We start from the raw sequence: 26,113 nt of genomic DNA on the forward strand, positions 1-26,113 counted from the left end.
GAAGAAGAAGAAGAAGAAAAAGCTTGGAATAACAGTACAGTGCATTTTTCATGCACTGTAACTAAAAAGCATTTCCTGAAGGAAATACAGTGCATGAAAATGCAAAAAATATGATGTCAAATATCATACAGAGTAAAAACAAACTATATTGGTTGCTATGTAGATGAGGTTTAATATAGTTGGAATGACTGAACAGTTAAATAGGTGGATAGTTTATATAGGTAAATGATTTTACTTGGTAGATAAGGTTTAATATAGTTGGAATGATTGAATGGTTAAATAAGGATAGTTTAAATGGTTAAATTATTTAGGTAGATAGTTGAAGATAACTGACACTTGAAATGGCTCTAATGTTTGCTAGAAGTTATGCTAACCATGTTAACAAAGATAATAATGTTAACCAAGTTACTATGCTAACTAACATGTTAACAATGTTAAAATCTTAAGTATACTAACCATGGGACTTAGCTAACTTAGCTAATCATTTTTAGCAGTTATCTAAAAATGTTAACTAGCATGCTAACATGCTAACCATATTACTTAGCTAACTTAGTTAATCATTTTAGTAGTTTATCTTGCTTATGCTAACTAACATGCTAACTATCTAACCATGTTACTTAGCTGACAAATTAATCATTTTAAGCAGTTTCTTTAAAAATGTTAACTAACATGTTAACATGCTAGCATGTTACTATCTTAACCATGTAACTTAGCTAATCATTTTAAGCAGTTTTGCTAAAAATGCTAACTAAATCTTAACTATCTTTAACCATGTGACTTTAGCTAAAGCTAACTAGCTACAGTGGGTAGGAGTCATAGTTGATGACAAGTAACAGTTACAATGGCTGAACAGTTAAAAAGTTCAGTAGTTTAAAGGGGTTAAATTGTTTTAACAGTAAAAAATTATAGTGAGGACTTTTATTTTGAAACAGTTTTTGGCAGAGGAAGCAGTTGAACAGGATGTGTAGTCTTAATAGGGCCAGTATGTATGCTTAAAGCCTGAGACTGGCAGTTGATCCAGGTGGCCTGAACACCTGCCATAGGATTCTAATTGCTTAGCGGCCTATTGTGATGTCATAATCATAATGTTAAGTCAATGGGGAAATTTTGATTAGTTTTTAATTAATAGTTTAAAAAAAGTATAAAAGTTACAAAGATGAAAAATACAAAGCCCACATGTCCTAAGTAAGACCTACGCAACATAGTTTGAATGAAGTTTCTAATGTTAAGCGGTTTAAGCTGCATTAACTGCGTTAGAAGAAGAAGAAGAAGAAGAAGAAGAAGAAGAAGAAGAACTAAGAAAAAGCATTTCCTGAAGGAAATACAGTGCATGAAAATGCAAAAATATGATGTCAAATATCATACAGGTAAAACAAACTATATTGGTTGCTAGGTAGATGAGGTTTAATATAGTTTGCATGACTGAACAGTTAAATAGGTGGATAGTTTATATAGGTAAATGATTTACTTGGTAGATAAGGTTTAATATAGTTGGAATGATTGAGCGGTTAAATAAGTGGATAGTTTAAATGCTTAAATTATTTATGTAGATAGTTGGCGATAACTGACACTTGGAATGGCTAATGTTTGCTAGTAGTTATGCTAACTATGTTAACAAAAGATAATAATGTTAACCAAGTTACTATGCTAACTAGCATGCTAACAATGTTAAAATCTTAGAAATATCTTTAACCATGGGACTTAGCTAACTTTAGCTAATTATTTGAGCAGGTATGCTTGCTATCATCTTAACATGCTAACTATAGCTAAGTAACATGGTTAGCAATCATTTTTAACAGTTTTGTTAACTATGCTAACTAACATGCTAACATGTTAACATCTTAACTATGCTAACCACATTACTTAGCTTTTATAGCTAATAGTTTTAGCAGTTTTGCTAAAAATGCTAACTAAGATCTTAACATGCTAGCATGTTGGCTATCTTAACCATGTGACTTAGTTAACTTAGCTAATCATTTTTAGCAGTTTTTAGTAAAAATGCTAACTAACATCTTGATGCTAACTTGATATTAACCATGTTACTTAGCTCTTAGCTAATCATTTTTTATAGTTATCTTAACTATGCTAACATCTTAGCATGCTAACTATGTAAACCATGTTACTTAGCTAACTTAGCTAACTAGATTACAGTGGGTAGGAGTCATAGTTGATGACAAAGCAGACAAACAGTTACAATGGCTGAACAGTTGCAAAGTTCAAGTAGTTTAAAGGGTTAAATTGTTTAACAGTGAAATATTGTAGTGAGGACTTTTATTTTGGAAACAGTTTTGGCAGAGCAAAATACATGGTATACATGGTAAAAACCATGTTACTTAGCTAACTTAGCTAATCATTTTTAGCAGTTATGCTAACTATAATAACCATGTGACTTTGCTAATTAGAAGCCTAGGAAGAACAGTAATCATTTTAATGCAGTTTTCTTTAAAAATCTTGAAGAGCATGCTTAACATGCTAACCATGTGACTTAGCTAACTTAAAGCTAATCATTTTAAGCAGTTTTGCTTTAAAAAATGACTGAATTAACATGCTAGCATGCTAAAATATCTTAACCATGTGACTTAGCTAATCATTTTTTTAGTATAACTATTACTATTAATGGCGTATAACGTGTTAGCATGCTAACTATGCTAACCATGTTACTTAGCGAACTTAGCTAATCATTTTAGTAGTTTTGCTAAAATGCTAAGCCAAGACGTTAGCATCTTAACTATCTTAACCACACGTTACTTAGCTAGCAACCCTAATCATTTTAGCAGTTTTGCTAAAAATGCTTGCTAGCATGCTAACATCTTAGCTAACTATGTTAACCATAGTTTTCTTAGCTAATTTAGCTAATCATTTTAGCAGTTTTACTAAAAATGCTAACTAAGCTAATCATTTTAGCAGTTTTACTAAAAATGCTAACTAATCTTAACATGCTAACCATGTGACTTAGCTAACTTAGCTAATCATTTTAAGCAGTTTTGCTAAAAATGCTAAAAAAAATGCTAACTAACATGCTAACATGCTACTTAACCATGCTAACTAGCTACAGTGGGTAGGAGTCATAGTTGATGACAAGTAACAGTTACAATGGCTGAACAGTTAAAAAGTTCAGTAGTTTAAAGGGTTAAATTGTTTAACAGTGAAATATTGTAGTGAGGACTTTTATTTTGGGAAACAGTTTTTGGCAGAGGAAGCAGTTGAACAGGATGTGTAGTCTTAATAGGGCCAGTTTGTATGCTTAAAGCCTGAGACTGGCAGTTGATCCAGGTGGCCCTAACACCTGCCATAGGATTCTAATTGCTTAACGGCTCTATTGTGATGTCATCAGCCCATGTTAAGTCTATGGGGAAATTTTGACTAGTTTTTAATTAATAGTTTAAAAAGTATAAAAGTTACAAAGCTGAAAATACATAGCACCCATGTCCTAAGTAAGACCTAATTAACATAGTTTGAATGAAGTTTCTACGTTAAACGGTTGAAGCTGCATTAAACGCATTAGAAGAAGAAGAAGAAGAAGCCTAGGAAGAACAGTACAGTGCATTTTCATGCACTGTAAAAAGCCTTGGAATAACAGTACAGTGCATTTTCATGCACTGTAAAAAGCCTTGGAATAACAGTACAGTGCATTTTCATGCACTGTAATGAAACCAAACTAGTGAAACAAAGGCGAACACTTTAACAGGGGAAATTAATTTGGCATGAATCATACTGAACGCTATTTTGTCAATGAGCAGAAACACACACGACATTCAAACTATTTATAAGATGTGCACTATGGAAACTGGTCTGTAACTTTGGACGAATAAATGCCATTGACTTGCCATATCCGGACTTAAAAAAAACTTTTCTCGCTTACTTTATCGCAAACTCGGTGGAGCAGCTTGTAGTCTTTTTCCAATTCATAGAAGGGCGAGCCCACAGACTATGTGCCATGGAGCTTAAGTTTCAACTTCGGCTTCGTTCACCCAATGCAGTCACTGGTCGCAATTACAAAGTCTGGGAAGGTTCGTTCAAATCTGTCCCCTTTGGAATAATATCTCGAAGTAGCCTCAGATGAGGCCGTGTTAGATAGGCTACCATACGATCCAACCTAGGAAAGAGCAGCTAACACCTTGGAAACACTCTTCAAACTCCACCATAGAGAGTATAAACCATGACTCCGACGATATCACTAAACCACAGCGGGTCTGTAAACAGAATCCAATGTCCCTTTTTACTCACCCTGAAGCCAGTTGTTCACCGTCTCAGGGCAGATTGTTGATGCGAGGGAGTTTAACTCGCAGTGCTGCTATCCAAGAGACTCGTGCAATATCAACATCCACAAGGTAAAAATCTGCAAACTCTCCACTAACATTAGCCTAAAATAAACGGCAAACTCGTGTATCCTCCGTGTATCTGGGGTCAACTTGGGGGTAAGGAAGTTTTAACAGTTTCAAGGGAGGGAGAGAGAGCCCGTGTGAGTTGCTGTTCACGAGTGCCAGTAGTCCATACTGCGTTAGCCTACATTGACGTGACAATGCGTGTTATATAGCTTATTTGTATATGCACCGTAGCTTTCGCATAGGCCTAATGTAGTGGTGGTGAGTGAGTATGCAGTTGTGTGGAGGATGTACAGAAGGCAATGGGTGTGTGTGTGTGAGGGATGGAGGGAGACAGAGAGACAGCGTGCGTGTTGCTGTCTCAAGCGCCCCTCGTCCAGTTTTCTACATGACCTGTAGGCTAGGTCTACAGTAGCCTATGTTATGCCGCACAAAATGTATACCCCCCGAAATAAACACATACATAAATAAAAAATTTTCCCGTCACTTTGGCTTCCTTGAACATTTTCCCTACGTTTCGCCACTGCTTTGCAACAGATAAATTCCAGTGTCCATGCTCCGGCAGCGCCCACACAGTCATTTTCACCCAAATGATCCTACTGAAGGTTGAGCTGGAGCCTGAAACCCATCTAGTGGTAGTCAAGACACTACAGGCCTGTCCCTCACAGGTAGGGATGTGACGCTCGAAGCTGACGTTTCGAAACAGTGTCGAGCTTCCGAAACGCAAGTGTTTCGAACAGTGTTTCGAAGTGTGGTTCAAAACGCCCATGTTACACGTGACCATGGCTTAGTGAGGCTTCGTGGTGTTTCAATTTGGTTTGGACAGGTGGCACACTTGCTGCGCGAGCCAATTACCCGAGTAGCCTAAACACCTGTTTGATCTAAATGACAAAGTCCCAGAATGCTTAAAAGTCATTCAAACACATCCTATCTTTGGGTTTTTTGTGAGGAGAGAGATTTTGAGAGATATAGCGACATAGAGACATATAAAGATATAGCGATTTATAGTGCACTTGTGATTGATAGGTTAGTGATATAGATTAATTGACAGGCTAGACAGACAGTGAGCAATAGTTTAGATAGATATAGTCTAGTGACGTTAATATTTAGATAGTAGCAGAAGTAAAAAATATATGACTGATGCCTTTATTTCAAGAACAGCTGACCCTTTGAAATACTGGCAGGAGAGGAGAGAGTGGTTTATCCAAACCCTAACTGTGATGGCAAAAAATATTTGTGCATGCCAGCAACAAGTGTGCCTTGTGAAAGTATTTTTTCCAAGGCTGGGGAGGTTTATTCAAAAACAAGAAACAGATTAAATGCCAAGACGGCAGAACAACTGTTATAATAAATGTTGACATACAAAAAATGTGTTGTTTATTTTTCCCATGTTGTAGGCTACCTGATTAGTCTAACCTGCTTCACATGTATCCTTTATTTCCCTACAACATGTTCCAAAAAAAAAACCCTGGGCCATAAGCATAGCCTACATTTTAAAACCATTGTAGCATTTTCCTCTCCAGCATATTCCAAAGGATAATGTACTATGAAACTGAAATAACAAAACATCTAACTGGCAGATATAAAAATGTTGTAGTTACTGAACGCATATACTAGTCTGAAATGTCTAAGCACCAGCAGGGAGTCGAACACCGGCCGCTTCGGCCGAATGCAAGTGTGTTAACCACTGAACCACGTGGCTGTGGACGAAATTTTGCGTTCCATGTTGGCTATTTATATTCTTCGTCTGAAGCAGTTGAATTTTAACATTTATTTATTTATGATACATTATTCATTCACAAAGAAAATTGGTGTCCTTAAAGGTAGGATTTTTCCTCATTTCTTTTAAAATTAAGGCATTAAGATCAATTTCCAAAAGATGATTTTTTTATTCCTCTTTTTATTTAACTTTAGCATGTGTATGTACAGCGTATGTAAACGTATGAACACAACTGTATTACATGTCTACAAGCACGCACACACACACACACAAAAACAAACACACACTCACACACACATACATGCATACTCAATCATTTGTGCTACGTTTGTGCTGTTAAAAGAAACATTTGTGCTACTTCGGTTTCCCCCTTATCAGGGTTTATTCACAGTTGAAAACTTCATAGCCAAATTATATTAACCGCGACCGCCTACTGTAATATCCGCGATTAGAGGCCCAGCTCTACATGTTCCTAACTGCTGATAACTTGGTTGTCTAAAGTAGGCCTACTGTTGACTTTCTTGTGTTAAGAACAAACTAATATGCATGCATCGAACTGAATTTGTGCTGTGATGTTGATCATACTAACCTTTAGTGAACACCGAGCTGAACTGTCATTCTGTGCTGCAACAATCTTGGATTGTTCTGATTCAAGTAGCCTAGGCTATGGAGGGGAGTCTCCGTTGTGAGTGAGAGAGAAGAGGGCAGAGAGACCATATAATATATATTAGGGGTGTAACGGTACATGTATTCGTATTGAACCGAAATGGTAAGGGCGTCATGGTTCGGTGCATGCATTTACACGGAGAATACACGGTATAAAACATAAAACTCACGTGCGGATTAATTCATGTAATGTGGAATTACTGTTAAACACGAGAGTTATGAGAGTTCTTTCGCGACACCTAACACTAATCTGTAGCCTCGCCTTAGCTCTGATTGGCGTCTATGTTATTTTTTATGTCAAGTCGTCGGTCGAGTCAGTCAGTCAGAGATAACAGCACTAAGCAAGTGGTGGCGACCCACAAGAGTTAGAAGACCCGCTGGTCTCTTTAAGATCGCAAGTTTGAGAACTTCAGTTACAGTAGGCCCTAGTCCAGGTGAGAGTGGTGGATAAGAAGAAACTGTGTGTCGACGTTGTTCAGCAGTTGTTGGGTAACGTTATGTGAGTGGAAATATATCAAACATGCTACACATATCCAACACCATCACCCAGATGATGTAGGCTATCAATCACTGAAACGAGAAAAAAAACTTCCTCTGCCCTGTCGACATTTCAGTAAAATCTCACAAGTCGAGCGACAGAACATTTATGGTGCGGCTTCTGTGGCTAGTAAATTGCGCTTGGAGTGGGGAGGAGCTGGACTCTGTTGCAATATACCATCTCACAGCTAGATGGGAGAATTTCCCCCAAGAATTAACCAAAGAAATACACAATGTAGCTTTAAGGCTGGACTAGCTAATCAAGCGGCTCTGTGGTCGGCATGGAGTTGGACTTCCTGGTGGCGGTGAGCAGTTTGACACTCAACAAACAGCTGGCCGTCCTTGAACCAGCCATCCTCTGCACCCTATCGCCATACAGAAAAACCTGCTCAGCAACATTTTACTTCTCCCAGAGTGCAACACAGAGAAACAGTCATTTGTCCCTCATGTCATCATCAGACTGTACAACTCCACAGTAATCTACTTCACCTGCACTTACCTGGTACATTTCAGTAAAATCTCACAATTGACAATTGTAATTAAGCACTCAAATTCTCTCTTTGCACAATATTAAAATTGTTCTTGCTTATCTAACCCAATTCTTTTGTATTTTAAATACTTACAAAGCCAGGTTTCACAGTTTCGTCCTTATTTGTTTGATGATCAAAAATTTGTCTGATATGTATACTGCGATAGATGTGTTGATATTTCTCTTCAAGCTTGGGCAGTTCAGCATTCTCACATCTCAGAAAGTTGTACAGGACATGGTTGAAAAATTTTGGGCGAACCACGTCTATCTCAGTTTTTTTAAAGCTCAGAGATGCCCATTTTTCAGATTTCATACATATGTCATCAAATTGTTGCAACACTGAAAAAAAAAAAAAACATTTATCTTTATACAAAATGGGGTAGCATATCTTAAAGCAGATGCATCTGAAAAAAAATACATGACATGATTTAATGTTAAGATTAAAACTAAAAATGGCTTGAACTATTTTACTTTATATCTAATGAATCTAGAAAATATAAAAGGTTCACTTTTTGAAACAGGGAAAGAATGAACCTTTTCACAATATTCAATTTTCAGATGCACCTGTATACTAATACATGTCATCTTGAATATCGCATCACTGTATGACCAATGTCCAAAAAACAAAATGTTCTACTCTGCTGACACTTTGTCCATCATTACGATATTGGACTGTTTAGTATAGTATAAGTATATATACTCTTTTGATCCCGTGAGGGAAATTTGATCTCGGCATTTATCCCAATCCGTGAATTAGTGAAACACACATAGTACACAGTGAACACACAGTGAGGTGAAGCACACATTAATCCTGGCGCAGTGAGCTGCCTGCATCAACAGCAGTGCTCGGGGAGCAGTGAGGGGTTAGGTGCCTTGCTCAAGGGCACTTCAGCCGTGCCTACTGGTCGGGATTCGAACCGGCAACCCTCCAGTTACAGGTTCGGAGTGCTAACCAGTAGGCCACGGCTGTTTAGTTTAGTTTCACAGCCTACTGAATGTCAGGTCAACCTTGTTCAGCTACAGCAGTACAACGTACAGCTATTTAAGCTGTTAGGCAAAATAAATATTGTAAGTTGCAATCTCATAACCAACTCATTACATGTTAACAGAACTAATTTAAATACATTTAGATGTACACTGCAACATCTGGGAAATAATCTGATATCCAACCAAGTGTTAATTAAATTTGAAATATCTAGTTAGTATTGTACAACATTTTTTAATACAAAGAGACTTGGGGTCCCTATCTTGGCGATCAGAAACGGATGGTCAGTGGCGCAAAGTTTATAGACATTAAAGGCATGGCCAGTCCATATTCACTAATTTAATGGCATGATTTTGTGGTCAAACGCTGGGCATTGGGCGCAAAAGGGTTGTTCTGATGTTTCTTAATCAGTCATGGGTGTGTTTTGGGCGTAACATCCTTTAAACCAATGAGAATGACATCTGTCATTCCCTTTACCTTCAAGTAGTGCAACTTCAAACAGCGCATCACTATTTTGATAGTCAGTAGCGCATTTGAAGGAATCAGCTTGCATTATTATTATTTATGCACATGCACAGAGTGCAACACAAAGCACTCCACACACAAGACATTGACACACAAGACAAATAATGGCAGACAGAGCGGCTTAGTCACCAGCGTACCCATGACACCAAGACATGACAAACAAATTTACAAAATAACAAATGACACAAGACAAAAGATAGGCTTAGCAACACATAACAGCATTAGGCAGTGATGACAACTTGTGTTATGTGTTATGTTGTGTGTTTTTCACATATGATATAATCCTATGGATATTTATCCTGCAGAAGAGTTGCAGCTTACATCTCATGACAATGTGTCTTCAGTTGTGCTTTATATGCTCCTTTCGCTATAGACCAAGTGGCATAATGATTTTTAGAGGGTGTAAGATAGCGATTTTTGGATCATGTGGCAGACTACACCTTATGTTGTTAATTGCCACACCCCTGGGTGCAAGCTTTAATAAAAGTGGAGCACATGGCGAACAATTCCTCACAATATTGAATGTAAGATAAGAATAAGCCTTGTGCCAGGTGCACGATAGGCTAGTGTTAACGCTTTCTGGGAAGATCATTTTGACTTAATACGAGTTTGACTTATTTTAAGATGGCTCATCAAGACAAATTTGCTTAATCCCAAAGCTGCAGTCAAGACCACCTTTGTCGAGTCCAAGACAAGTCAAAAATCAGGGGCCTAATTTATAACAATGTTTGTAGAAACCATCCTTTATTTGATCTTTAATCATTTCTGAAATGATTGTACATGTGATTCAGGGAAAACGAACGTACACACAAAAAAACATGTGTACGGCACTCTTCCAGATGTGCCAATTATACATCACGAATGATCGTAAACTTGTGTGCAGCCGCATTGTTTTAGGAAGCAGTCTCTCAATTGCTTCAGCGAAGTCGTCCAAGAACACGCCCATTAGATCCTGTCCCGTCCACTCTTCTACAGTCTCTCACACCTGCTGTTCTACCAGCAATCACACATGTATTTAATGCTTCACTCAGTTCTGGAATAGTTCCTTATTCTTTTAAACAGGCTAGGGTTACACCTCTGCTAAAGAAAAGTACACTTAATCCAACTGAGGTGAAGAACTACAAGCCTGTCTCCCTTCTTCCTTTCTTGTCTAAGGTTTTGGAGAAAGTGGTCTTCAAGCAAGTTTGTGACTTTCTTCATCAGAATAATCTACTAGACCCTATGCAGTCTGGTTTCAAGAGTGGTCATTCTACTGAAACTGCTCTTCTGTCTGTGACTGAAGCATTGAGAGTAGCTAAGTCCTCTGCTCAGTCATTAGGACCCTTGCTTTTCTCTATTTACACCACTTCCTTAGGTGATACCATTCGCTCCCATGGATTTGACTATCACTGTTATGCAGACAACACTCAACTTTACCTGTCTTTCCCACCTGATGACTAGTGTTTCCCACCGGATTTCTGCATGCCTTAAGGATATTTCAGCCTGGATGAAAGATCGGCAACTTCAGCTTAATCTCTCAAAAACAGAGTTTTTGGTGTTTCCAGCTAAAACGGCTATTCCCCTACAGATTACCATCCAGCTTGACTCAACTTCACTGACCCCAACTAGATCGGCACGAAACTTGGGCGTTGTAATTGATGACCGACTTAACTTCTCTGAGCATATAGCTTCTATTGCAAAATCATGTTGGTTTATGCTTTACAATATTAGGAAGATCAGACCTTATCTGACACAAGATTCCACACAACTTCTTGTTCAGACCATGGTCATCTCTAAGCTGGACTATTTTAATTCACTATTAGCTGGCTTACCCGCTTGTGTAACAAGATCATTACAGCTGATTCAGAATGCTGTAGCACGCCTGGTCTTCAATCAGCCAAAGAGGACACATCGTAACTCCTCTCCTAGTTACTCTCCATTGGCTCCCTACAGTAGCCAGAATTAAATTTAAATCTCTCACTTTGGCCTATAGGACACTAACTGAATCTCCTCCTAGTTATTTTAATTCAATAATCAAGCCTTACATCCCCAACCGCCCACTGCGGTCTTCTGGTGAGCGTCTGTTGTGTCGACCAGTCATGAAAACTGGGTCTAATTCCAGACTCTTTTCTTCAGTGGTTCCATGTTGGTGGAATGAATTGCCCAGTGCTCTCCGTTCCTGTGGTAGTTTTGGGTCGTTTAAGAGGGGTCTAAAGACATTCCTATTCAACATATACTTAGTTGTTTAAGTGCTTATGTGTTATGGTTTGTATAATGTTGTTTTATTTCAATTGGGCTGTTAATTAATTTGACATTATTGTTTATTATTGATATTCTCCTTAATGTAGTCTTAGCATGTCATTGTTTTTATATTTTTGATTGAATGGACATTATTCAATCAACCAGGTTACATACTGGTGGCAGCAGTGTTTTTCTCTTGCCGCGATTCATCCTCTTGGCGCCTTCTACAACCGAGGCAAAATTCGATAGCAGTCATTGCTGTTCTTCACAAAGTTGTGGGGCTATAGCTAGCCTACTTGGTGAGTGGATTGTAACTTGCAACAACAACAAAAAGCACATTTTTATAAAGACAAGCTGTTGCACGTTTGACTGTTCTTTCTACGTTGGACAGTACAGCCTTCCCTGCCATATATATTTTTTAAACTTTGCCGCGATTCGAAAATGTCACAAGATGAGTGGGATGAACCTTTGCCTGGACCTAGTAAAGCAGATGATGCTAAGAATACTAGAAGAGTTATTCACTATAGAGTCGAGCTCCCGCCACAGGCGCGCGGGAACATATTTTTAACCAGGGGTGCTGAATAACAAAATAATGGATGTCCGACGAGGATCCCCTAGCATGATATGATTCGAATTTAGACAGCTAAATACGCCATTACGCCATTTCAGCACCGTGTATGAGTAGGCTTAAGAGCGATTAGTTTTATAATGCCCTGGGCAGCCACATTCCACTGCAACTATGCACAGCACTTGCCACTCCGACTCATCAATAAAAACTGCGCGCACACACACCAGACCCATAGAAGCGCACTTGACTTTACATCATTAAACTATTTCAGTATATTGCTTTTCTGATTGTCAAAACCACACCAGAGATGTTTGGCTTGAAAATATATGCTAATTAGGCTGCAATGACCTACAATGGCAAACAATTTCTGAGTAGCCTAACTTATGGCGTCTCCACTCCACAGCAAAAGTGTCCTAACCACGTTACAGCGGTTTCTATCTGAGCGACTCCAATAGTGAAAGGATTTCAGTGTCATATTTCGGTGGCACTAGCTAAGCTGTCGTGGAACTCGAGATGACATGTCTACTGATCTCTGATGTCAACAGGTCTCACCAACACGAAATTCTAATTGCAAAAGATGCATCCTACCTCATCTGTTGTAGCTTAGTATTCGAAATTGGGCTTTTCACAATCCAACGATATATCCAAAGTGCGAACTAGTTGGTGATGGTCTATGAAAACTGCCAGTATGCATGCTACACAGAGTTCTGACAGAGCGGTACATGGCCTAATAAGCAGGCAAGATATAACCCACGATAGCCATGGTTTCGTTGTCAATTCATGTTTGTGGTAATAATGACAGCAACAATAAAACTATCTTGATCTTCATAATTTTTGACAGATCACCAGCCTCCTCTGGATGGTCATATGCATAGTTAGCCTATACCCTTAGTTTGCATTTACATTTTAAACACAAATCTTCTGTCTTTACTGCCGGGAGAGAAAAAAATCCTGTATTTTTTCTGTAGCCTAATATTATTTTCTCCAAGTCAACTAGCCTGCTTGCAACGTCTCTCCTCAGCGAGTCACGTCACTTTCACTTATATAACATTTAATCTATGGATAGCTATATTCAAAGCTATCCATAACCTTTTTTGCTATTTGCCTATTTGATATACAACAAATATAATGACAAACTGTGAATTTGTAGGCCTATATATTGATAAAAAGCAAGGGGTGCTGCAGCGCCTTCAGCACCCACCTTCCCGCACACTTGTCCCGCCATGTTTCCACGGAGATGGGAAAGATAAAGAACGTTTTTCGCTCTGGAAAGCTTGACTAGAACTCGCTGTGAAAGCATGCACGGATGACCAACGACAAAATCTAGCCACCATTCACTAGTATATTGGTTATCTCTACCAGAAGTGGTGAAGGGGAATTATGATGAATGTCTTGTCAAGCTTAAAGGACAATTCCGGCGCAAAATGAACCTAGGGGTTAATAACACATGTGTACCAAGTTCGACCGTTCGCTGGGATTTATTTTCATGCTAATCGAATGTGACAAGTTTTATGGCAAATAAACCGCTAATTAGCATTTAACGCTATCCTTCGGGGCATACGTACAGTAAAACGAAATCGCTATTTCTATACCACTAACAAGGCTCAAAATAGCACCACACTTACACAGTAGCATAATGAGGGTCTCTACATGTAAACCAAAGCATTGAGAACTTGTAAGTGTACAGGCAGTTTATTAAAAAGAAACACATTACCGTTCATGTCAGGTTCACATATGCAGGCAGGCGACGTGAACTAAAATCAAACGTAATTTGCTCAATATAAGCCTATCAGAAATAATAGCTCCGATGTAACATAACTATGATGTAAAGATGTGAGATGTGAATTTAATATTTTTTTTTTTTTTTACCCCTTTATTTGAAAGGCAATAAGCTTTATAGGTATTAAAGGCAAAACAGCAGTTGGTACGACGTGGGACCTAGAAGAGTCAAGTGAACGGCCTTTGCATCCCAGCACCCGTTCAGAAGTAACTTGGGCATTGTTTTTGTTTCAGCTATGGCTGAAGAGCTGGAAAAACTGAGAGAGCAGGTTTGCCAGCTTCAAGCAGACAAGGACCGCTTGCTACAACGGGGCAATCCTGATGATGCTGTTACTCCCCCTAACCTTGTTGACCCTGTTAAGCCTGTTAATCCTGTTCCTTTAGAATGGTTGGTGTATCTTCCTAGGGAACGGAAATGTCCTGTTTTCAGGGGTAGGGTGGGTATTGGTATTGATGAATGGGTCGAAGAGGTGGATGCTTGTGTGCGTGCTAGACACTTGGGTTCACTTGATAAAGCCTATTTTATGTTTGACTTTTTGGATGGGGAATCTAAGGACGAAATAAGATATAGGCCAAGGGCTGACCGAGAAGACCCAGAGAAAATTGTAACTATTCTCAGAGAGCTTTATGGGTGCTCAAAATCTTATGTTGCCTTACAGGAGAACTTTTTTTCTAGAAAACAACTAGATTGTGAGTCCTTGCAAGAGTATTTACATGCCCTCTTCTCCTTAATGGACAAAATTAAACAAGTTTCCCCCGAGTCAGTTCCCCAATCTGATCAGCTTCTGCATGACCAGTTTTTTGAACATGTCATTGATTCTGATCTCCGCAGAGAATTGAAGAGGCTTGTTCGTCAGACTCCAGGGCTCTCCATGTTGGAGGTGTGTGCTGCAGCTATCCGGTGGGAGTACAAAGGTAAACCCAATTCAATCCAATCCAATCCACTTTTATTTATATAGCACAGTTTAAATAAACACAAGGTTCCCAAAGTGCTGTACAGCAAGATAAGAAACCCAGTGACTTCACCCCAGGTAGAAGCTATTCTGTTCCCTCCCTTTTGTGCCATGCAATGTTCAAGGTCCCAGTTTAGTAACCCCTCTCCCCTGTCAATACTGCTAGCTCAGATATGGCAGAGTTGCGCACCATGTTGCTGAAGCAGCAAGAACAGATTAAAAGTAACCTGGACTGAGATCTGGAGAGCTGAGCCCCACCGCATCAAATTTCTCATCCAGGCAGTGTATGACGTGTTGCCCAGTCCATCAAACCTGCATGTATGGGGTCTAGGAGAGTCACCTGCCTGCCCATTATGTTCCAAGAGAGGCACCTTGGAACACGTTCTTAGTTGCTGCACAATAGCACTAGGAGAAGTGCGTTTACTTTGGAGGCATGACCAAGTCCTGAAGACTATAGCTGAAGCCCAACACAAGACTGGTATGGGCAAAGCATCTGCGTACCCCCAAGAACACCATCACCTTTGTCAAGGCTGGGGAGCAGGTTGCCTCAGCAAAGAAAGCACCAACAGGCATCCTGTCCTCGGCAAGAGACTGGCAGCTGCTGGTGGACCTTGAGAAACAACTGAAGTTCCCCAGCAACATTGCGGTCACCACCCTCCGCCCTGATATCATCCTTGTATCAGAGGCCACCAAGCAGGTCGTAATGCTGGAACTGACAGTCCCATGGGAAGATCGCCTGGAAGAAGCATATGAGAGGAAGCTCTCCAAGTATATGGGGTTAGTCAATGATTGCCAGCAGTCAGGATGGAGGGTGAAGTGCCTCCCAGTCGAGGTAGGGTGCAGAGGCTTTGCGGCCCGATCCTTGGCCAGCGAATCGGACGTTTAGGCATCGTCGGACAGCAAAAGAGGAGAGCCATCCGCAATACCATCCATGCGGCAGAGAGGGCCTCAAGATGGCTGTGGCTCAAGAGAGGAGAACCATGGAGTCGTGGTAGCTAGCATGCCATCTGGACATAAGCTGGGGTCTGATCAACCCTGGCTGGGTCACCTGGATGAGGGTGTATGATGTTGAAAGACCCGAAACATCCAATGACTCCAGGAACATCACTGACGATGTGTCCAGTTGCATCAGTAGATGTATTCCCACAGTAAGTACCCTGAGTCATCAGTGACAGCCAGGAAAGACTGGATGACAACCACGAACAGTGTGGTGACCACTGGAGAGACAGTGACGTCTCGGAGAGACGGCAACCGGGCAGAACGGGCTGGCAACCCAATCTGTGTTCACTGTGAGGAGGACACCCAAAACAATCTACGATGAACTCAATGGAGAAATACCCCCAGCGGTGCCCGAGAGGGGGGGAGAATGAGCACCCCAATTGGACTGATTCAATGGCAACAGACCTAGGCAATGGACCAACGACTATGAGCGCAGAGTGTACGTGTGGAAAAGTATGTAAGAACATGCGCGGCTTGAAAATCCACCAAGCAAAGATGAAGTGTTTGGGGAGAACGGCAGCAACACAACGCACAGGTGTTCCACCTGGTGAGTCGCAGGAGGGGCTTTGCCCGGAGTCACCCCACAGTGCTCGGAACCTCCAAGTGTTGGCGCCGCACTTCTCAAGCACCCAATCGGAACGGAGGCGGATCAAGTGGCCGGCAGCTACCATGACTACGCTGTGGAAGCAGTTCGACGATGACGTGGAATTCTGGAGTCTGTGGCAAAGGGAGAGGCTGAACGGAAGCTGCAAGCCATGACAACAATCACTTTTAGGATGACAGCTGAGAGGTTCGGTGAAGAGGAGAGGACAAGCTCGGGTACATCCTACACAAGGAACCACAGAGCAGAGAAGGTCCACCTCATAAGGCGGGAGATGAAAGCGCTGAAGTCTCGATACAAAGAGGCAGGAGAGGAGGAACGCTTTGGTTTAGCCCAACTAATATCCATGCTCCGGAAGAGGATAAGGACTCTTCGCCGGGCAGAGTGGCATCGAAGGAGGAGACGTGAGAGAGCATGTAAAAGAGCGACCTTCATCACCAACCCCTTCAAGTTCACAAAAGATCTGCTAGGCCAGAAGCGCAGCAGTAAACTGTCCTCTTCAAAGGAAAACATTGTCCAATATCTCGCACAGATGTTCAGCGATCCCAGAAGAGAGCTGGAGCTGGGAGATTGCAACATCCTCATTGACCCACCTGAACCAGAGGTGCAGTTTGACATGGATGAACTGAAGCTGATGGAAATCAAGGAGGTTGTCCATAAAGCTAGAGCAGGCTCCGCTCCAGGACCAAGTGGCACTTCGTACAAAGTGTACAAGAACTGTCCCAAACTGCTACTGCGGCTGTGGAAAATCCTGCGAGTCTTCTGGAGAAAGGGGAAGATCCCAGAACAATGGCGTACGGCAGAAGGGGTCTGGATCCCTAAGGAGGAAGGTTCCACCCAGCTCGACCAGTTCCGCATCATCTCCCTCCTGTGCATCGAGTCCAAAATCTTCTTCAGTGCTATCTCCAAGAGGCTGAGCACTTACCTAGCCAGGAACACCTACATCGACACATCAGTCCAGAAAGGTGGCATATCAGATGCCGGGCTGTGTGGAGCACACAGGTGTGGTAACACAGCTTATCCGAGAGGCCAGAAAAAATAAGGGAAACCTGTCAGTGCTTTGGCTTGACCTGGCCAATGCATTCGGCTCCATCCCCCATAAGCTTGTCCAGCTCACTCTGGTGAAACATCATGTCCCCAGCAAGTGTAAAGACCTCATGGCTGACTATTACAACAACTTCAGGATGAGGGTCTCCTCAGGAGCAACTCCATCAAGCTGGCACAAGGTAGATATTGGCATCATCACAGGGTGTACTATCTCTGTGACGCTATTCTCTTTGGCCATGAATATGCTCACCAAGTCTGCGGAGCCAGAGTGCAGAGGACCTCTTATGAGCTCCGGGCAACGTCAGCCAGGCATTAGGGCATTCATGGATGACCTTACAGTCACCACAGAATCAGTCCCAGGGTGCCGGTGGATTCTGAAGGGTCTGGAGAAGATGATGGTGTGGGCCCGAATGAGTTTCAAGCCTGCCAAATCCAGATCCATGGTGCTGAGGAAAGGAAAGGTGGAGGACAAGTTCCGGTTTAACATCTCAGGCACAGCCATCCCAATGATCAAAGAAGCCAGTCAAGAGCTTGGGCAAGGTGTTTGACAGCTCTCTCAAGGATGCAACATCTATCCAAACCACCTGTGCTGAGTTGGATGGCTGGCTGAAATCCGTGGACAAATCCAGGCTACCTAGCATACCTACCTACCAAGCATGGGTCTATCAGCACGGCATCCTCCCCAGGATCCTGTGGCCTCTCCTTGTCTATGCCATCCCAGTTTCCACAGTAGAGACCTGGAGAGGAAAGTCAGCAACCACCTGCGGAGATGGCTGGGGCTACCTAAGAGCCTGAGCAGCATCGCACTCTACGGGCGCAATAACAAGCTGCAGCTGCCCTTTAAATCCTTGGAGGAGGAGTTCAAGGTAGCAAGGGTTAGAGAAGTGGTGCTGTACAGGGACTCGTGATCCAAGGGTGGTCAATGCTGGAATCCAAGTGATGACGGGTAGAAAGTGAAAGGCAGAAGAGACCATACAGATGGCTGAAGCTAGGCTGCGCCACAGGGCTTTGATGGGAGTGGTGACACGAGGCAGAGCTGGTCTGGGATCCTTTCCAACTCCACAAATGAACACCAGGGGGAAGGAGAGGCGACGCGCGATCCAAGAGGAAGTGAGGGCTGATGTGGAGGAGATAAGATCCTGCAGGGCGGTGGGCATGAGACAGCAGGGGGCCTGGACAAGATGGGAGAATGCGCTGGAGCGGAAAGTAACCTGGACTGAGATCTGGAGAGCTGAGCCCCACTGCATCAAATTTCTCATCCAGGCAGTGTATGACGTGTTGCCCAGTCCATCAAACTTGCATGTATGGGGTCTAGGACAGTCACCTGCCTGCCCATTATGTTCCAAGAGAGGCACCTTGGAACACGTTCTTAGTTGCTGCACAACAGCACTAGGAGAAGGGCGTTACCGTTGGAGGCATGACCAAGTCCTGAAGACTATAGCTGAAGCCATCAACACAGGACTGGTATGGGCAAAGCAGCTGCGTCCCCCCAAGAACACCATCACCTTTGTCAAGGCTGGGGAGCAGGTTGCCTCAGCAAAGAAAGCACCAACAGGCATCCTGACCTCGGCAAGTGACTGGCAGCTTCTGGTGGACCTTGAGAAACAACTGAAGTTCCCCAGCAACATTGGCGCGGTCACCACCCTCCTACCTGATATCATCCTTGTATCAGAGGCCACCAAGCAGGTCGTAATGCTGGAACTGACAGTCCCATGGGAAGATCGCCTGGAAGAAGCGAATGAGAGGAAGCTCTCCAAGTATATGGGGTTAGTCAATGATTGCCAGCAGTCATGATGGAGGGTGAAGTGCCTCCCAGTCGAGGTAGGGTGCAGAGGCTTTGCAGCCCGATCCTTGGCCAGCGCACTCGGGCTTATAGGCATCGTCGGACAGCAAAAGAGGAGAGCCATCCGCAATACCACCGAAGCGGCAGAGAGGGCCTCAAGATGGCTGTGGCTCAAGAGAGGAGAACCATGGAGTCGTGGTAGCTAGCATGCCATCTGGACACAAGCTGGGGTCTGATCAACCCCGGCTGGGTCACCTGGATGAGGGTGTATGATGTTGAAAGACCCGAAACACCCAATGACTCCAGGAACATCACTGACGATGTGTCCAGTTGCATCAGTAGATGTATTCCCACAATCAGTTGACTAGCGCATTGACCACCTTACAGGGGGCAGCGCGCCAGACAAGGCCTAGTCATCCCTCCCCTGTTATCTGTAGGCGATGCCAGAAATCTGGTCATTATGCCCGAGACTGCCCGAGTGACAATGAGCGAGTCGTTTTCAGACAGAACCCCGCTATTCAGTCCCAAGCTCGGGCTAACTCCATCTCTGTTTCCCAGGTGACAGAAAACTAGCTCCCTCCAGCGTGAAGAGCCACATGTTGGGAGGGGACCTGAATGGCTCTCAGGTTGAGAACCCAGCAAGCCATACTGTAACCTCTCTTGTTGCACAGTGCCCTAAAGAGCTGTAAGAGTAGGCGGAGTAGTCGTTAATTGTCTTCTGGACACCTGGTCCATGGTATCCCCAATGGTGGAAGGTTTCTTTTTGCAGAATTTCAAAGATAAGCTCCAACAATGTCATTGGTTGCAGCTTTGTGCTGTAAATGGCCTGGACATACCCTACACGGGTTATGCAAAGTTAGCAGTTGAAGTACTGGGTAAGGTAATTCCTCAACGGGATTGGCTAGAGGTAAAGGATCCCCCAGGTCAGTCTTCTTCCCCCGTAGTGCCTGGCATGCTAGGGATGAACGTAATTCGTGAGTGTTATGATGAGCTTTTTGGTCAGCATGATCCTTCACTGTTAGATCTCCCACCGGTGGTTCATGTATCACCTCCATGGCGGCATGCTATACAGCATTGCCACCAAGTTCTGCTCAGGTCTCTTTAAGTTAAAACGGGTGATGCCAAAGTCCGAGGCCGCAGGCCCATCCACAGACCTTTAGGCACTGTTAAGTTGACAGCTGCTACCTGCTACGAGTAAGACCGAGTAAGGGCATTTTTGCTCAAACACGAGTCAGTTTTCTCTGCTTTTGAGGGTGAACTTGGTTGTACTAAGCTTTTCGCACATGATATCCCTTTGCTTGATGATAAGCCTATTAGGCAGAAATACAGGCGTCTCCCACCCTCGGATTATGAAGCAGTAAAGGCCCATTTGCGACAACTATTAGATTGCCAAGTCATCCGGGAAAGTTGCAGCCCCTATGCCTCTCCCATTGTCCTGGTGAGAAAGAAGGATGGTAGCCTTCGCATGTGTGTTGATTACAGACAGCTTAACAGCAAGACTCGGAAGGATGCCTTCCCCCTTCCCTGCATCAAGGAGTCCTTGGATGCACTGTCTGGAGCTAGATCTGGTCTTGTAACTGAACAAGACCGCCCGAAGACTGCCTTCTGTACGCCCTTCGGTCTATTTGAGTTCAATCGCATGCTCTTTGGGCTGTGTAATGCTCCAGGGACCTTTCAAAGGTTGATGGAAATAATGTTTGGTTGTCAGTCCCTCCTACTGTACTTGGATGACATTATTGTGTTTTCTTCCAGTGTGGACGAGCACATAAACCAACTAGATCTGATATTAAGTCGACTCCAGAAAGAAGGGCTGAAGGCGAAACTGGAGAAATGCTATTTCTTCAGGGAGTAAGTTCAGTATCTAGGTCACCTCGTCTCTCGTGAGGGAGTGTCCACAGATCCAGCCAAGGTGTCTGCTGTTGCTAACTGGCCCCACCCTACCAACATCTCAGAACTGCGGTCCTTCCTTGGTTTTGCTGGATACTACAGACGGTTTGTAGAGGGTTTTTCTAAAGTAGCGGCCCCATTGCACCTCCTGGTTGCCGAGCTGGCTGGGACTAAAACGTGGAAGGGCCAAGGAATGCGACTGGACGGATGCTTGCGAGACCAGTTTCCAGGAGCTGAAGAGGCCAACAGCTCCAAGTGACCCAAACAGCCATCTCTGTCTTCCCCTCCCGTACCACTGACGACCTGAGGATGCTCCAAGAGGCAGACCCTACCATCAGCGCCTTCCTTCCTTTCTGGCGAACCAAAAAGCCACCATACTCCACCACTCGGGAAGGATTATCGGGACCCACTAGAGTACTGTTACGGCAGTGGGACAGTATGGTGTGAATCACTGGTCTGATCTACCGCCGAATGCACCGGCCTGATGGGGGTGAAGAAGTCCTCAACTCCTGTTGCCAGCGTGTCTTAGGGATGAAGTTCTGCAGTAGCTTCATAATGATCATGGCCATCAGGGCATTGAACGTACCACAGAACTTGTACAGCAGAGATGCTATTGGCCCGGAATGGGGGCGGACATCAAACAGTGGTGTCAGAACTGTGTGCGGTGTACCATATCAGCCCAGCCCAAACTCCATGCAGCTATTGGACATCTGCTGGCGTCCCATCCAAATCAAATACTGGCGGTGGATTTTACCTTTCTGGAGCCTGTGACGGATGGTAGGGAACAGGTCTTGATTATGACTGACGTCTTTTCAAAATTCACACAGGCAGTACCAACCTGAGACCAGAGGGCAACAACCGTGGCCAGCATACTTGTCCGGGAGTGGTTCTTTCGATTTGGCTTCTCTGCTCGCATCCACTCAGACCAGGGCCGCAGCTTCAAGAAAGCAGTAGTCTACCAGCTGTGCGGTCTGTATGGAGTTCAGAAGACCTGTACGACGCCTTACCACGCACAGGGCAATGGTCAGTGTGAACGGTTTAACCACACAATGCACGACCTGCTGCGCTCTCTACCAGGAGAACAGAAGAGCTGCTGGCCGGAGTACTTACCCCAGCTGGTGTTTTGCTACAATACAACCATTCATCTGTCTACAGGTGAGTCACCACACTACTTGATATTTGGTCAGGAACCTCATTTACCTGTCGACTTCCTCCTAGGCAGGGCAAGAACCAGAGGATGAGCGAGTGACTGGGTGTGAGAACACCAGCGGCATCTTGAGATGGCCTTCCATGGTGCCAGGGAACGCCTGCAAGCCGCTGCGTTAAGGAGGAAGGAACGACACCACCACGGAGCCCAGAGTGACCCCTTGGCAGAAGGACAGCTTGTCTACCTGAGAAACTGCACCGTGAGGGGGCGCACGAAAATCCAGGATGCTTGGAGTCCCACCATGCATCAGATTGTCCATGCACCAGGTCCTAGTGGAGTGGTGTACTCTGTTGCGCCTGTGGATGACCGTAGCCAGATTCGACAACTGCACCAGACCATGTTGAAACCTGTCCATCCTGAGCCGGACACGGCCCCCCCGCATGCCATCGGAACCTCAGGCTGCGGTGAGTAGACCAGCAGAAGACTATGATCGTGGCCAGTGTATCCTCGTTTGCTCCCCCGGAGGCCAGGCACAGTCTGTCCAGCTGCCAGTCGCCCCTTGTCCTGGACACTCTGAAACAGCCAGGCTCCGAGGCGAGGCGAGTCCACCTGGTCCACCTGCATTGCCTGCTCTGCCTGCTCCTACTCAAGTTGCCCCCATTGCGGCTGATCCGGCCACCAGTACAGTAGCTCCACGGAGAACGACTCGTGCCACAGCTGGAACACATGTGAACCCTCATCATCTCCCAGTGTCCATGGTGAGTAGGGCAGCTGGGGCTACGGACCCCCGGGAGTTTGGATTTAACAGTAGGGCGACTGCAGTTTTTCGACCTTGGTGTTAAGTATAATCTGTATGGGTTGGGTTTTCTTCATTGGGTGTTAGGGCCTCTGATCTTATCTGCGGGACGCCGATAACAAATGGGGGTAGAATGTAACCGGTAGAGAGAGTCACTGCTGTATTAAGTTTGTTCTCCTGCTGTTACCGTAGCTCCTTTCCCCTTTGTCATGCCTTCTAGTTAGCTTCTAAGTGGCTAGGTTTCCTTAGCGGCAACACCACTTCCTATAAAATAACAGGCTCACCAGTAGGCCAACTAAGTTCCCTGGTTTCTGTAAACTCTGCCGATTCGGCTATCCTTGGTTCTCTGGGTGTTTGTCTGTGAAAGGTACGTGCTTTTGCCTCATCTGCTACACGGTCATATGATTGTATTTAATTGTTTATCTAATATTAAACTCTGGGCAACAGGTGTCCTACTGTCTCTAGACGCTTCCGAGTAGTTAGTGGGTAGCCCTACTACTGAAGGTAATAGTACACTATTTTAATCATTGTTGTTCAATGTCAGGCTACCATGTTTGTGAGGTTGTACGTATATTTAATAGCCACATTGTAACGTAGGTCTCGGGTGAAAGACGTTTTAACGAAGCCCTGCACTGTTTACCAAGGAACCTAGCCAACAAAGGTAAATTTATTTATAACTCTCGTTGGGGAGAGAAACATTTGCCTGTAAACTCCTTTGCTCTTATCTATGTCTGTTTACTACATATGTGACCAGGCATGGCAAAACCAGGCTCAAGTCGCAGAGACGCAAGTCACGAAAAACGACTTTGAAGTTTTTTTTTTTTTCAAAATTAGTTATTTTTGTTTTATTGCAGAATGTGCAAATTGAAGTCCTAAAGAAGCAATTCCATGTTTCAGATAACAGCATTGGTTGCTTTAAAATTGTATATTTTGTCTTTGAAAATGGTTAAGTTTTAGGAAGTAAACCAGCGTTTGAATTGGGCGTGACTATTAGTTTTTTTTTGTTTTGTCGGCCAATCAGCTGTATGCTAGAAGTAACCTCATTGCTACTTACTGAACCAGCATGCTGTTTGTTTTGTAATGTCATGTAAATAAGGACCATTGTGTTCCCCTCCCATGGATTGAGGGAGAAAGTAGTCAAATTGAAAAGCCTGATTCAAATATTATCAGATCTCCATGAGTGAGACATCATTGGATAGCTTTGAAGCTACACTTTCAGAATCTGTGAATAACTCAAAATGTCTCTGGGGAGACATGTGCCTGGTTTTGCCATGCCTGGTCACATATATGTGATTGTTGCCGCTATGGTGTAACATGTGAGCTAATCATGTCCTCAGTCTATGATGTAAATGCCTGTCTCGCTGTATCTGACATATGCTTGTCTACAGCAGTGTTCTCACACCAGCTTGTGGTGACGAGTGCCAGGGGTCCCCTTGCCATGTTGTGTTTGCTTTTAGGATGCACTGAGGTAAAGTAGAATGATGCCTAGTATGCATGTGTAAATCCTGTCAATGGAAAACTGTTATTTGTTGATTGTGTATTGTTTATGGATGGCTAATTCTGACTATTTTGTGTCTCCTGAACCAGTAAATAAACTACCAGTGCTTTTTCAAAGTTCTCAATGTCTCGTTTTAAATGTCAAGGCCCTCGGAAGTCTACCAATGAAGTATGGAGCTACTTTGAGCCTCGTAAAATGGTGTAAAACAGTGATTTATTTGCATGGCTAGGCCGATGCCCAAGGCAACCTCAACAATAAACTGTTGGTAGTATTGGCTAACTAGCGCCAGATTTCTGAGTGCAGGGGACAAGCCAAGATGAGCTATGAGACATACGTTCACACTCGGTATCATGTTTAAACACACTTTAGGTCAAAATCACACCGGAATTCTCCTTTAAGGCAAATGATTTCATGATAGATAAGTGTTTTCATACTAAAAACAATACCAACTAGATTTTTTTTATCTTAATATAATATTATTAACACTTGCTTAGATAGGCAGTTTTTTCAGTGTATAACATTAAGGAAATAATGGATACATACCTTCAACACCTTCTTCTTTCATTAACTTTCTACTGTAGCTGTCAGTATTTTTTATTTGCTCTGGTCTCCCTCTGTTTGTTTTGTTTGAAATGATCCAGTATTTGTACGCAAAGTTGTGCACATTTGATGACATTATTGTATGTGAAATCTTGAAATATTTGCAACTGCAAAAAAAAAATGCCTTGTGAATTCTTAAAACGTATCAAGATGACGGAAATAAGTCAAAATGCATTAAAACAGCATTATATTTAGTTATATACTACTTACTGGATTCCTTGAAACTCATTGGACCTAGTTGGAGTGAATGGTTGATGAAAAAAAGACACCAAATTATTATTTTAATATAATGTAGATCATTTAGTTTATGCACAGAAAGAGCTGAACACTGTAACGTCTGTCTGTGTTCGTCATCTGCTACCTCACTACATTGAAGTTACAACAGAGCTGACACTCCACTGGAAATAAAGGGTCTTCTGTGCATTAACCGAATTGTCCATTTCACACAGTTGTTATTGTTATATGTTATTTCAATTGTCTGTTATTTATACCTCGTCCACACAAATGGCCTGTTTGTTTGGCACTCTTGACAGTGTTTCACAGTTCATTTTGTGTACTTATGGGGACAGATTTGAAGATATGAAGGAGGTGTACAAGGCATTATACACTGATAAATGTTTTGCATACCCTAAATAGTCCATCTTCAACCGGTGGTTATCCTGATCCATACAAATCCACATGTCTTCCTCATCTTTTAAGAAACTGACACTGTTGCGTAGAAAAGCATTGAACTCCACAGTGACCGTGTCTTCATCAGGTCCACATTTTGTCTGTTGGGGGCTGTAACATGAATAAATAGCTTCATCTATGACTTTTTTTGATAGTGTTAGACTAAGACTCACTCACTCAGTAACCATATGCGTAAGTGTGATGGTTTTGGAGTCATGAATATAGAAAATATGAAATAAACAAAACTCTAATTTTATCAGTGGGACTCCATTTGTTTTA

At 43.0% G+C, this 26,113-nt stretch overlaps 1 protein-coding gene across 1 annotated transcript in view; it reads right to left on the reverse strand.

Moving 5' to 3' along the window:
• LOC125285240 overlaps positions 1–25,266 on the reverse strand; it is a 51,663-nt gene extending 26,397 nt beyond the window's left edge. Inside the window, exons 1-2 of the mRNA XM_048229581.1 lie at positions 25,109–25,266; positions 7,872–8,116 (exon numbers count right to left, since the gene is read on the reverse strand). Of these exons, the coding sequence (XP_048085538.1) occupies positions 7,872–8,116; positions 25,109–25,241 (378 nt within the window). The 5' untranslated portion in view covers positions 25,242–25,266. The remainder of the gene's footprint in view (positions 1–7,871; positions 8,117–25,108) is intronic.
• Between the last annotated feature and the right edge of the window lie 847 nt (positions 25,267–26,113).

Source organism: Alosa alosa, chromosome 2 (assembly GCF_017589495.1).
Source record: "Alosa alosa isolate M-15738 ecotype Scorff River chromosome 2, AALO_Geno_1.1, whole genome shotgun sequence".
Classification (NCBI taxonomy): Eukaryota; Metazoa; Chordata; class Actinopteri; order Clupeiformes; family Clupeidae; genus Alosa; species Alosa alosa.